The sequence below is a fragment of the Megalopta genalis genome, chromosome 5 (assembly GCF_051020955.1).
Source record: "Megalopta genalis isolate 19385.01 chromosome 5, iyMegGena1_principal, whole genome shotgun sequence".
In the NCBI taxonomy this organism is placed as follows: Eukaryota; Metazoa; Arthropoda; class Insecta; order Hymenoptera; family Halictidae; genus Megalopta; species Megalopta genalis.
The window spans coordinates 21,168,609-21,183,219 of NC_135017.1; the positions used below are offsets into that span (position 1 = coordinate 21,168,609).

Below are 14,611 nucleotides of genomic sequence, written 5' to 3' on the forward strand. Positions count from 1 at the left end.
CAGGATCGAAATAAAAGCGAATTAATTCCCGCGATAATTTTAATGAGTCAAAAATAGTGTAACTGAGTCCTGAAAATTTTCTGATGCCTTTATAAGTCGTGGTTGACGCATTAAAAAGATTGCATTACATTATTAATAATTAATATACATTATTAATAATATTATTAGAAAATATATGTGTATATATATATATATACGCGAAAGAAAGCTATTGCACTTCTATTTTTAAAATGATAGGAACTGCTGAATCGTGAAATGCGCACAGTAGATTCTGCCGTGTTTGTAATCGCCAAAAATACTTGTTTCTACGTATTAAACCCTATTTCAGCGAATTCGGACCAACGCTGACTGCCGAAAAAGATCTCTCAGCGTCAGCACGCATCTGCGCGACCATCGCGCCGTTTCTTTTTCTCTCGGAAATGCTCAGTTTCGGGTTGCTGTGAATTTTCTTGCGCTAGTCCTACGCTTATGTGATTTATTGCTGCGTCGATGCTAAGTTAGTGCGATAGAAGACAGCGAAAAATGGTCTGTTGGGTGTGAGTCGGGTAAAAAGGACCGCGGAGCTGCGAAGTGTGTGACTGATTGCCTTCGAATCGTGTTACGTGGCCTCGGAATTGCCTTCGAATCGTGTCACGTGGCCTCCGAATTGCCTTCGAATCGTGTCAAGTGGCCTTCGAATTTCCTTCGAATCGTGTCACGTGGCCTCCGAATTTCCTTCGAATCATGTCACGTGGCCTTCAAATTGCCTTCGATTCGTGTCAAGTAGCTTCTGAATTGCTTTCGAATCGCCTTCGAATCGTGTCAAGTGGCCTCTGAATTGCTTTCGAATCGCATTCGAATCGTCTCACGTGGCCTCCGAATTGCCTTCGAATCGCGTCACGTGGCCTCCGAATTGCTTCTGAATCGTGGCAAAAAATAAGAAAAAAAGAAGAAAGAAATAAAAAAAAAAGTTAGAAAAAACGCCGCTACCATTTTTCGCCGATTGCCCCGAATTTCTATTGTGTAAAAACGAGCCACGAGGCCCGAAGAATCGCGACTTTGTATTCCCAGATCCGCCGGTTTCAGTTCCGAGCTCCGAACACATTTCTGAGAGAAATCACTGTATCACCGATGGCCGATCACTGTGTCTACGTCGCGAACAGAATAAGTCGCGTCACCTGGATGTCCTTAGGTACACGGGGAACAGGACCCTTATCCGTGCACGGTGTCCATAATCATCAGTTACCCGGCGGTTTGCCGTCTTCATCGGCTCGCACGCGGTCCCGTCGTAGGACGGGAACGCGGTGGGTTCGATGGCCTCCGGTCCGCGAAAACCAGTTATTTGCGAACGAACCCGGGCCCTACTCGACTCTTCTTTGCCGGAAGTCTTCGGTCTAACGGTCTTTTCGCGTTCGCGAATCGGCCGGCCATCTCGTTTCCTATCCAGACGATTTTCTTTCTCTCTTCGACGTCGAATATGCACGTCGATCGATCCGCGTTCTACTTCGCCAAAGCCCCCCCTCCTCCCCCACTGTGTTCATTCTCCCGCGCGATTCCCACGTTGTTCACCGTGAACGCGGTGCCCCGGTCCCTTTATCTGCCGCAAGAATTTCCTGATTCCTCCGTTAACGGTGTTGGGTCGCCTCGCGGGGCCCGCTGGATTCCGTCTCTTTTTTCGGGGAAATCAGGTTTCACCGACTCGTCGAACGATCGATTCATCGATTGATCGGGCTCTTCGCGGGAAATAGTACAAATTTTCTTGGATGCGGGGTGCATAATGTGGAATTCATTATTTTAGAGAATTTATTGTGTATGTATATGTTAGACAATTTTGCTGTTGCGTATGTGTATTGGACAATTTATTAGCGTATAGACAATTTATTATTTTACGTGTATAGTAAATAATTTGTTAATATACTTGTATATTGTACAGTTTTTTATCATACAGTTCTACGTTTATTTATTATACTGTTGTGCATGTGTATTAGACAATTTATTATTTTATGTGTTATAGTATATAATTTGTTAATATTCTCGTATATTGTACAGTTTCTTGTTATGCAGATAAATTAGACAATTTATTCTGGTGCATATGTATTGGACAATTTATTGCTATACATGTACATTGGACAATTTATTGTGAAGCATATATATTAGACAATTTATTATGAAGCATATATATGTATTAGACAATTTATTATGAAGCATATATATGTATTAGACAATTTATTATTGTACATGTATGTAAATTAGACAATTTATTACGAAGCACATGCATTCGATTAATTTTGATTCAATATAGACGCCGAGTACAATGATACTAAATATTTGGAAAATCAATGAAAATTCAGTAAACGTCATATTTTTGAAATATCGAGGAATGCATCCATAAACGTCTTTCACGCGAGTTCATTATGTACGTCAATCAGCTCGGAGCAGGCCATTATATATTTTACATGTATCACTTATTTCCAATGAAATTGTTAATGATCCAAAATAGCGATGATAATGACGAAAGTACTCGTGACGGTTATTTCGTGGCACCGACTTCACCATTCATACCATACAAGATTAATTGGCCAATTACGGAACCATAAAATTCAATCCGCGTTCAGTGTGCAGGCATTAACTGCAGACCCAGACATCACAGTCTGTCCCTGCGTTTACGATATTCCAAAAAATAAGAATTTAGAAAGTTAATACATATATATGAAGAAGTGGCCAAGGAAAAATAAAATAACGTCGAAGGACGAAGAAACTAAAAATGAAATATGATCGATCGAACTAAAAAATAATTACGCGGCAGATTTTTATGCAAAATAAAATTATGTTAAATAAAAATATACTCCTTCTTTTATTGATTTTTTTTTGGATTCATTGAAAATGTTGTAACGAAATGCTTACATTTTCCCGCTATCCTTACTGTTTTAAATTGCCCACTTTTTTTACCATAAATGCATCAAACTAGAAATGAGGAATTAAGTGAGAAATTTCTCAAAATTCAGAATTATTGGAGAAAATTGGCTTCTGAATTCCTGTTGATTTCTGACATGTATCGAAAGTTCTTGTGACTTACAACTATACGTCACTTCGGGGCGTCGTGAATGCAACATCGACTGGCAGCGTGTTTTATGTGGCCGACGCAACAGCCAGATTTTTTAGCGGCCGACTTTCTTTTCGGTCTGAGCGCGTCCTTATTTTGGGACACGAGTCATTTGCTCGCCTTGAATGAATCGAGTTCTCGGTAACGCGTGAGTAATACAATGCGCGACGCTACTTTCCTTGAGCGGCTTAAATCATGACGGAGCGATTACAGCGGTGATATAAGCGAAATTTAAATATTGAATCGATTATACCTCCGGTACGAATTGACCGCAAATAAGGCTGGCAGGATATTGCTGATAAGAATTCTCATTTGCTCTGAATTGTGACATAATAATAATAATAATAATATTTTATTATATATGTTTTATATACCGCCACCAAAGATTGTCTCGTTACGTTCAAAAATAATTTTTAACGTTGTTTATTTTTTAAAGAACTGTTAAAGGCGTTCCATGTGTCATAAGACTTAATTGCATAAAATACACTAATATAATATAATATAATATAATATAATATAATATAATATAATATAATATAATATAATATAATATAGTATAATATAGTATAATATAATATAATATAATATAATATAATATAATATAATATAATATGATGATATGATATGATATAATATAATTAAATAAATTTATATAATATATAAATTTTATGCAATTTATACAATTTAAGGTTCGGTATTTCTAGTGTCAATCAGGTTACACGCGAGTAGAGTTGGAATAGCAATTGAATGCTATCATCGTGTAACTATTTCTTCATCGAACGGTTTTCACCCGGCCAGCTTGTTCCCGGCACGCATTTTAATTAGCCGGCGATCTTTTGTTTTCGTGTTTACGGGGGAAAATTTTTAATTCCGTTCCGAGCGAACGCGTAGAAATCGCTCGCTGCTGTTCCTCGCGTTGGAATTGCAAGAGGCAGGTCGGTTCGAACAAAAATGGCGGGTACACACACGTATGTACATTAGTAACAAAAACATACCGTTCGTTATTGTATATTTATCGCGGGAACAAATGTTTGCCCAGCGACGGTAGAACGCGCGGAATGCGTTATCTGGTTAATTTGCGAGTGACACCGCGGAATCTCTGCGGCTGATAACTCATGTATCCGAAACTGTGATTGCGACTTCGGTCTTCTGATATTTTTCGACGAATTAATAGAGTGTTTTACGAAGCGTGACAATGTTCGGCGCACGGTCTTTTTGCACTCGGAGACGTTTCAAATATAAATCCGAAATGGTTTTTCTAAATTACAGTGTTTCTATATTTTTATATTATATTATATTTATATCATATTATATTTATATTATATTATATTATATTATATTATATTATATTATATTATATTATATTATATTATATTATATTATATTATATTATATTATATTTATATTATACTATATTATATTATATTATATTATATTATATTATATTATATTATATTATATTATATCATATAAAATTTATGTAAAATATACCCTAATTGCATATTATTTCATAAGAATGACAAGATTGGATTTACTTAAATTTCGTACGATTTCTATTACAATACATATTATACTTGAATAAAAAAGTTAGTCAAAATATTTCTCATGGAAACGTCTCCATAATATCAGCAATTGTAAATAAAAGAGTGATTTTGCTCGGTTTGATAGATCCACAGCGTTAATTAGTACTTTACTGAAAGAACTTTGAATGAGATCTAAGAACGACGGCAGAAAATTTCACGAAAGAGCGTGCATATTTATTTTTCAAAAGAGTGTATTGAATGTGAGAAAAGAAACGTGAACACGGCCCGCGGGAGGATGGTTTCGATTGATAAAAGTTGGATGCGACCTGAATAGGATGGATTCGATTTGACAGAAGATGAATGCGGCGAGCAAACGACCGGTTTTATTTCCGGAAAAGGTGGCCACGACCTGTGTGAAAGGATATTTTGACTAGAAAGATGCGAGTACGATCTGGGGAGGGATGATTTGACAGGAAAAACGTGACCGGGACCGGCAAAGGGACGATTCTAACGGGGAGGGGAAAAAGGTGAATAGGACCTGCGAAAGGACAGTTTTAACCGGGGGGAAAAAGGGTGAATGGGACCTGCGAACGGCCGATTCGCGGTGCAAAACCGGCGACTGTTAACGAGACGCGCAATGTTTTATTCGCTATTAACAAAACATCTCGGCGAACAAACAGCCGAGAAAAGGGAGAAAGAAAGAAAGAAAGAAAGGAAAGGGAAATAGCCTCCGCATATGGCAACTTGTCGGCGTTGCATCGTAAATCTATCCAAAGAATGTCCTTCCAGCGACAGAGATTTATTGCTCGTATGTGGTACACACGTTGCGTGGCGCGCCACGGCCTGTCCATTTATCAGTATAATCTTATACGATACAAAATTATCGTATTTAATAACCTGCCCACAGGAACATGCTCAATAAAGCTCGCGCAGTGACGTTCCCATCGATTTATATCGCGAATCTGCGGTGGTTTCGGCGCGGCAACTTTATCGAGGCGACACGCGGCGCGGCTGTTTAGCCGCATTGGTATCATTGTCGATTTCGCACCCTTGTTAATTACAGCCAGAAATCGGTGATTATTCATCGAGCCGCGGCGCGGGATGTGTTCTAATCGACGACGAAAACGACGACGACGCGGCCCGTCGTCTTAATCAATGTTATCTGTTCGGCCGGCTTAATAGATTGCGGGGGCGGAGATCCGCGATCGATTATCCGCGTTGGCGATGCAAACGAATCGTAATTTTTCATTCGCATCATTTGCATTTATTCGGCCGCGGCAAGTTGGCGTAATTACCCGTAAGATTGAGACGTGAAAATATGGACCGACGATGTTCTATTAGCTCCGATGATGAATGTGCCGCGCGAAGTTCGGCTCGTCTCGATCATTCGTCCGCGCTTCTGCGTTCGCAACGTGCGAGCAGCGTGTTTTACGCTCGTTCCGAAATCTCGCCGGAAATTCCGTTCGAAATTTCACGCGCGATTTATGCGCACGTGCGTCCCGCGTGATAACGTTTTTGGGACAAGCGCGGCGGTTTTATAAATAATGCTTAAATAGAACGTAATGCATAAAATCGCGGACGGGAAATCGATGACGGTACGGATCGCGCCGATTTGTTATCCATCGGTGCGCCGCGTTTAGGCGAAAATATGTATCTTCTGCAGCTGTTGCGCGCTTTGCGGATTCGTTCGGATTTTGGAGCATTTCAGTGGAACGAAGTTAATATGTTAAGATTTTTCTGTTGCTTCGTAGTTTTCGTTTCTTGCTTTTTTTTCGATGCTTCCCGTGCTGAGTAAAATGAAGGAAAATGAGTAAAACGGTCGAGGAAGTGTGTCTTCTATATTTTTGATTATATTAACATATATATTCAATCTATAAAATCGTTATTATTCATTTAAAATCGTAATTCATTTTGTATAATACTTATTATGCTATTGTTGTGGCTTTATATCATGGTCGTAATAGTTTATCTTAAATGATTATTATATTATTATTATCATTATTATTATTATATTATTATTATCATCATTATTATTATTATATTTGTATCATAAATGTCAGATACATTATATTTATATTGTAAATATCGCATATATTGTATTTATATTATAGTTTTCATATGCAATATATTTATGATAATATCACAATATAAATATGATATGAATATCATTGACATTATATTTATAATACAAATATAATATAAATATCATAGACATTATATTTATAATATAAATATGATATGAATATCATAGACATTATATTTACAACACAAATATAATATAAATATCACAGACATTACATTTACAATATAAATATGATATAAACGTCACGACAAATGAAATTTTAAAAATGCATAAACTATACCAGCTGATTCTCCTTCTAATTCCACGAGATTCGCAGTCGAATGCAAATCGGCGAGAACATTTCGCGAATTCGGCAACGCGATTGCATAAATTATAACTGGTTCGAACGGTCTGAAAAGTGCTTCGACGATTCACGCAGCTCCCGCGTTTCGCAACAAACGACGAAACAACATTTTTTCTCTCGCACGAAATTCGCAGTCCGGCGATCGCTTTCCGATAGGAAGAGATTGTTTCTCGTCGATAAGAAGCTTACAGAAGATAACGGATCGGTTTTTCAAGGGGGTGTAGTTAGGTATGGAGATGAGCAAACGGAATAGCTAACGAGAACGCGGCGCGCACGGCGGATAACCGTAGAAGCGGATCTCGTGCGACGGATCTGCTGAATATGTCATTAAACGAATAGGAAAACGACCAGATTCGTAGATAGATCGATGCGCGTGCCGGTGAACACGCGGTACATCTAGACAGTTGACGGATAAATATGTGCATAGGTGAGCGACCGTAGGGAGGAATAGGTCGACGGATCGACGAGCGAGTACAATCAGTGTCGCTGATTGGGCAAACCTCGATCTGCACAGATGACTGAGAAACGGTGGCGAAACGTCAGCCGGCATTTTAGAAGCAAACGCACCAGCACTTCGTGAACTGGCCGAATAAATAAATACGCTGATGGAAAGACGGGAACGGTTTATATTCGCTCGCCGATAGGGCAAGCGTGGGTATTACTGCGGTATTACCCCGAATACTGCGGTGCTTCACGAATGCAATAAAATCTAGCATTTTACAGTGCGCAATCTTCTAAAAATGAATCTCGCGATCTTTTTATATACGCTTAACACTCGAAGCCAATTTAACCGTGAGTCTAAAATAATTTTTCTGACTTATGGTATCTCCATTTTATATGACGAAGTGCATTTTATGCATGTGAAATTGAGTCTTGCGACGACAGTTACACTTTTAGCGATTTTTTAAAATATAAACTTCGTTAATATAAAAATTATCTTGGGACGTGAACTAACAATTTTAGCGGTGCCTCAGAGTCGCCACTCGAGTGCAAAGGGTTAATAATAAGTGCATATGAAATTGAGTCTTGCGACGACTTGTGACGACAGTTACACTTTTAACGATCTTTTAAAATATAAACTTCGTTAATATAAAAATTATCTTGGGACGTGAACTAACAATTTTAGCGGTGCCTCAGAGTCGCCACTCGAGTGCAAAGGGTTAATAATAAGTGCATATGAAATTGAGTCTTGCGACGACTTGTGACGACAGTTACACTTTTAACGATCTTTTAAAATATAAACTTCGTTAATATAAAAATTATCTTGGGACGTGAACTAACAATTTTAGCGGTGCCTCAGAGTCGCCACTCGAGTGCAAAGGGTTAATAATAAGTGCATATGAAATTGAGTCTTGCGACGACTTGCGACGACAGTTACACTTTTAACGATCTTTTAAAATATAATCTTCGTTAATATAAAAATTATCTTGGGACGCGAACTAACAATTTCAGCGGTGCCTCAGAGTCGCCACTCGAGTGCAAAGGGTTAATAATAAGTGCATATGAAATTGAGTCTTGCGATGACTTGCGACGACAGTTACGCTTTTAACGATTTTTTAAAATATAAACTTCGTTAATATAAAAATTATCTTGGGACGTGAACTAACAATTTTAGCGGTGCCTCAGAGTCGCCACTCGAGTGCAAAGGGTTAATAATAAGGGCATATGAAATTGAGTCTTGCGACGACTTGTGACGACAGTTACACTTTTAGCGATTTTCTTAAATACAAACTTCGTTAATATAAAAATTATCTTGGAACGTGAACTAACAATTTCAGTGGTGCCTCAGAGTGCAAAGGATTGCACTCGAGTGCAAAGGGTTAATATTGAGACAATTTATGACACAGTAGTAACAGCGGTCGCGGTTTCAACGCCGGAACCCGTTGTCGAACGAATTGCGTTAAGGCTTCCCACAATGCCAGAACTCGTTGGGAGTCTGCCACACACGATGCCGCGAAATTTTACGCTTCATTTAATCGGCCGGGCAAACCGTGCCGCGCACTTACGGCGGAATAAAGCAAGATCTATGCTCGCGATACGAGCCGGGAAAGAGATTGATCCTTCATCGCTTTATTCCACCGTGATCCTGTCTCTCCGGATTTATTGGCAATGTTATCGTTACAATAAAGACAAGTGTTCGGACGATGCACTTAATGTGTCGGCGGGTTTAATGGACCACGGAGTTTCCCGTTTAGCGCTTAGTTTGCGCCGACGTTAACCGTGTCTCGCGTGTAATAACCAGTCGGATTCGTGATCAGGATTTCGTGCCGTAGAAGAAGTTCGTTATCTATTTCGTAATCGACCGGATATATAAGTTTCGCTTTGTGTAATTCTTTTTTAATTTAAAATTTGTCTTACTATTCTTTTAATTTAAATTTTATTTTGTAATTTTTTCAGATTCAAATTTTATCTTGCAAGTTTTTCATTTAAACTTTGCCTTACAATTTTTGTAATTTAAATTTCGCCTCGCAAGTGTTTCATTTAAACGAAACGAAATACGATTCCCGCTGCGGTCAAATTCTAGGAATTGTAGGAAATTTTTATACGCATTTACGGAGAGAAGTTACGAAAACTGCACGTATCGTTAACATTCGAGTAAAATTATTTGTATTTGCTAAATGAACCGTCTGGTTTGAAGCGTTAATAAATAAATAAATCAATGTAGCTCTTATTAAATTAATAGCGCATATTATAGCGAAGCGTATAACATTTTTGATGTTACAACATTTACAACATTGCGTTGTAAACGAGTTCGTACTAATGTGCTCGAAGATCCGTCTGGTGACGTCACAATTATTACACAATCGTATATCAAGTTATTTATGAAATAATAAATATAATAAATATAATGTGTGTGTGTGTGTCATAATAATATATCATAATAATAAACTAAATCATCATTTCGTTACAGATTGTTCGATTGGAGGCCAGAACGTCCTCTGGGCGAGCCACTTAAGCACGAAAGGGTGGTAATTATAAAGAATCTGTTCTCGCCGGAGGATTTCGACAAGGAGGTCGCGTTGCTGCTGGAATATCAGCAAGACATCAGGTCCGAGTGCCTAAAATGCGGGGATGTCCGGAAAGTTATCATTTGCGATGTAAGTAAAGATATTGTGAAGCATTGTAAAAAGAGAAATTCCAAATACATTGCTTACGTTTCGAACAAACAGTGTGAACGGTTGCGCTTTATCTACTCTATGTAAGAGCTGTGTTACGTTCGAGGTCGTTTAATTATAACTGTCCTCTGAAACAGGACTATCGATAAATCACGAAAGTAACCAGCAAATAAAGCGGCGAAACAACGGGTCTGACACGATAAGAGAAGCTTGAACGATGTCCGTCTGCTAGATGCAACGGTCGCCTCGTATACATATATATTTCTTGTAACTTCTGGATTGATCGTAGCAGATGCTACAATGATCCCTCTGCCTCATAGTTGCGACGTGAATTATTGTAACTTACTAGGGGACATGTTCAAGTTACACGAGACGATTTGTAGAGAATTAATGTAAACGATACTCGTCGCGAGTTTCTGTCGTTGGTTATCGTTCATGCGGAGAGGATAATAACTATGGAAAGAAATAATAAATTAGAAGAATGGTAGGAACAGTAAGAATAATAAAAGTAATAAGAATAATAAGATTAATAAAAGTAATGAGAGTAATAAGAATAGTAAGAATAATCAAAATAATTAGAATGATAAGAACAGTAAGAATAATAAAAGTAATATGAATGATAGGAATAATAGAATTAATAAAAGTAATAAGTGTAATAAGAACAGTAAGAATAATCAAAATAATAAGAATGATAAGAACAGTAAGAATAATAAAAGTAATGAGAATGATAAGAACAGTAAGAATAATAAAAGTAATAAGAATGATAAGAACAGTAAGAATAATAAAAATAATAAGAACAATAAGAATAATAAAAGTAGTAAGAATAACAAGGACAGTAAAAATAATAAAAGTAATAAGAATAACAAGAACAGTAAGAATAATAAAAGTAATAAGAATAATAATAAGAAATAAAACAGATTGTATGCATTTCTAAAAAAAAAAGCGAGTAGCACAATTCTTTAAAAATGGTCAGATCGAAAATCAATTTCTATTTAATTTCTATTCGCTGCAATCGTTCTTAAAACTGACTGAGTTCTTAAGTATTTTCGTTTCGCCTAAATATTTGTCAAATCTCTCTGAAATTAAAGAGTATAAACTAACAAATTCTCGATTGCGCATTTTTTCACAGGGAATTTAATCACGCGAAAAGATTGATGGAACGTTCGCTCGTCTAAATAATTAATTCTCGTAAATTCCCGTCGAAATCGACGCAATTCTAGATACAAGCAGGAATGAAACAGAAATTACAAGCAGTACAAAAAAAGGTAAGGAGAGACAACTTCGCGAGAAGTTCGGTTGAGAATGAAGTTTTCATTAGGCGAGCAATCGGGCATGCTCTTTGCTTCGGCGAATATCTGACAAATTAACGGCTTCTTACGTTTTACACGGACGCCCTGTGTGTACTCGGCTTTCTATAAAACCCGATAACACGATGCACTTCGCTAAATTGTAACGTTTGTAAAAGTTTGTTCGCGACGGGAATTAGAGTGGTCTCTTAGGTAGGTTCCGGCCTTACTCGCACAGTCCTAATACAGAGACGGCTAAACGTAACGAGCAGAGCGCATTAGGGTCGCTCGTTATCTCCATTCCGCGTGCCCCGTTTTGCATAGATTATTATTGCATCGTTGACGAGTTTTGACATACCGCCGGTGCCACATGAATATGAATTCCTGTATGTGGAGCACACGTGTCTCCGCGGAAGAATCTTCCCTGCCCGCGAAGTAGAGAACCCTGTTTGCTTCGTTAAGCTGATTTGCGCGACCGCGACTAATCAATACAGTTTTATGGTCGCGGAATAGTATTAACAATTCGATGCTGCCGCGAAAGAACGAAGCTTAATCATTTGGTAATTGGTACGGTAACTGATTGAATTTATTTGGAAGTTTCTGAGCTAATTGCTTCTAATTAATTCGGAGATAATTTGCTATGTACAGTTGATTATTTTAATTTGCTGTGAACAGTTGAATATTTTAATTTGTTGTGAACAGTTGAATATTTTAATTCGCTATGGACAGTTGATTATTTTAATTTGCTATGAACAGTTGAATATTTTAATTTGCTGTGAACAGTTGAATATTTTAATTTGCTGTGAACAGTTGAATATTTTAATTTGCTGTGAACAGTTGAATATTTTAATTTTCTGTGAACAGTTGAATATTTTAATTTGCTGTGAACAGTTGAATATTTTAATTTTCTGTGAACAGTTGAATATTTTTTATTTTGCTGTGAACAATTGAATATTTTAATTTGCTATGAACAGTTGAATATTTTAATTTGCTATAAATAGTTGCAAATAGCGATACATTTTGTGAATAAAATAGTAGCAATTCAGATAAAAGGAGTTTGTTAAATATTCCGGTCTCTCGAATTTCTATTAAATATTGCCAATTAGTATCGTCGATATGTACTCAATTTTAACTATGAAATTGTTGAAACGAGCATCAAAATAATAAGTAATAACTATCGCGAAAATATTACTACTCACGATAGTCCAAGATACTACAAATGGATCTTCAAGATTCCTATTCAAATACCACCATTGTTTTGTTACTACTTTTTTTATTTGAATTTCAGTCGCTTCGAACTAGCGAGGTAATATTTTTGCTACCGTTAAGCCGAAATTGTACGTCAATTCTCTAATTGCGCCTCGATTGCAGAAAAACAAACACTTCGCAATGTGTGAATCGATTCAATCTCCATTTCACTCGTCTAATGAAAACACAGTTTTAATTGATTGGAGCGGTATACCAATCGTTAGCGGAAAGCTCGGCCGTATCGCGAGCCTAAATTCCATTATACACTATCGAATTTAAATTTCAGATTAATATCGACCCGCGTCGGCTGCCTGTTTTCGAATCTCTAAAAAGCGACAGAGCTGTTTCTAAATAGATATTCTCTGGCTATTTTTATTTGATAATTCTGACACATTCGCAACGTAAATAAAACGTGCTGAATACAGTAAATTCTTCCTGATTTCCCTTTCAGCTTGTGAACAAAGACGGACAATTCGAGTCTCGCAGCTCATTTTTAGAGTCGTAAATTCTTCATTTTTGTTTACAAGCTGAAAGAAAGTTAGGGAGAATCTGCTGCAATTAGCGAAATAGCAAAATATATTCGGATTTCTTTGCATTTGATTGAGAAAGTATATTAATCACGACGCTTCGTACTTCGAGCAATCCTAATAGAACCGACCAACTTAACAAGCATCGACTTTTTAACTGGTTCACAGAGCTGCTGACAAGTTTAACGAATTTATAACTTTTTAAATCAACCTGTAAGATGTCTCTCTAGAGAGACATCAAGGAAATTATAATATGTACGAAAGATTGAAATTTCGTTAAAATTAGAGTTAATTTGATTTCATCTTTCCGCAGCACCGTTTCATTATCGTTTACTTTTTATCCGCCTTTTCATTGCTTCATTTTAATTAAATACTCCCACGATTTTTCAGAAACTTTTCTCATTCTTGTTCTCAGAATCATGCTGGTACAATCCAAGTTGTTTAGTTCAGATTTCAAACAAGTTACATCGCGTCTTAAAAGCAGTTCGCTCGCTCAGTTTTGAAAAAAAAAAAATTCAACGTCAGTTTAAAAATCGTCAAATTCGAATCATCGTTCGAAGCGTATAGCACAGTCAATTATAGTATAAGTATAGTCGATTTCGTCGTAACTGCACAAAACCTGCAGTCCATTAATATCCGTCGCTTTCAATTGTTTCGTAGACAAGAAATACGAACACGAATTTTATCTTGGAAATGCAGCAGCGAGCGCGGCAAGAATGCATTTGCAATGTTTATGGGGCAGGTGTTACCCGCGAATGAACCGCAGAAAAATGATTTAAGAGATTCGAAGTAGGATATGAAATCATTGGCCGGCGTTCCTCGTTCAGAACGTCATCGTGTTACCGATGATGATGAACGATGATTGAACTGCGCATTCTTCTGCTAAATAAATATCGTTTGCGTGAACTGTACGGAACAAGAGTCGAATAAACGTGTAATTCTTCTTTAAACACTTTGAAGAAATTTAAAATGATGTACTAAGATTTTTACAGCTTTTTTAAATAGGTTCAATTGATCGAAGCTAATGTACCAAGATTTTTAAATTATTCTGACGTCTTCGTTGCTTCGCGTTTCAAATGATAGTCAAATGAGGATGTATTTCTTCTTTTAATGCTTGGAATAAATTAAAAATGCTGTGTAGCAAGATTTTTAAATTCTTCCGAAGTCTTCGTTGCTTTGCAATTTTGCTTACTAATTACTACCATAAATTCATCAATTGCAGGGTACAAGAATGAAACAAAAGTATACAGCTTCTTTTAATAGGTTCAATTGATCGAAGCTAATGCACCAAGATCTTTAAATTATTCTGACGTCTTCGTTGCTTCGCGTTTCAAATGATAGTCAAATGAGGATGTATTTCTTCTTTTAATGCTTGGAATAAATTAAAAATGCTGTGTAGCAAG

The 14,611-nt window shown here is 37.1% G+C and overlaps 1 protein-coding gene across 1 annotated transcript in view; it reads left to right on the forward strand.

Annotated features, from left to right (window-relative positions):
• The window catches only part of barc (RRM1_TatSF1_like and RRM2_TatSF1_like domain-containing protein barc), a 114,245-nt gene that overhangs the window by 94,603 nt on the left and 5,031 nt on the right, over window positions 1–14,611 (forward strand). Inside the window, exon 5 of the mRNA XM_033469107.2 lies at window positions 9,943–10,129. Coding sequence (XP_033324998.2) covers window positions 9,943–10,129 — 187 coding nt within the window. The remainder of the gene's footprint in view (window positions 1–9,942; window positions 10,130–14,611) is intronic.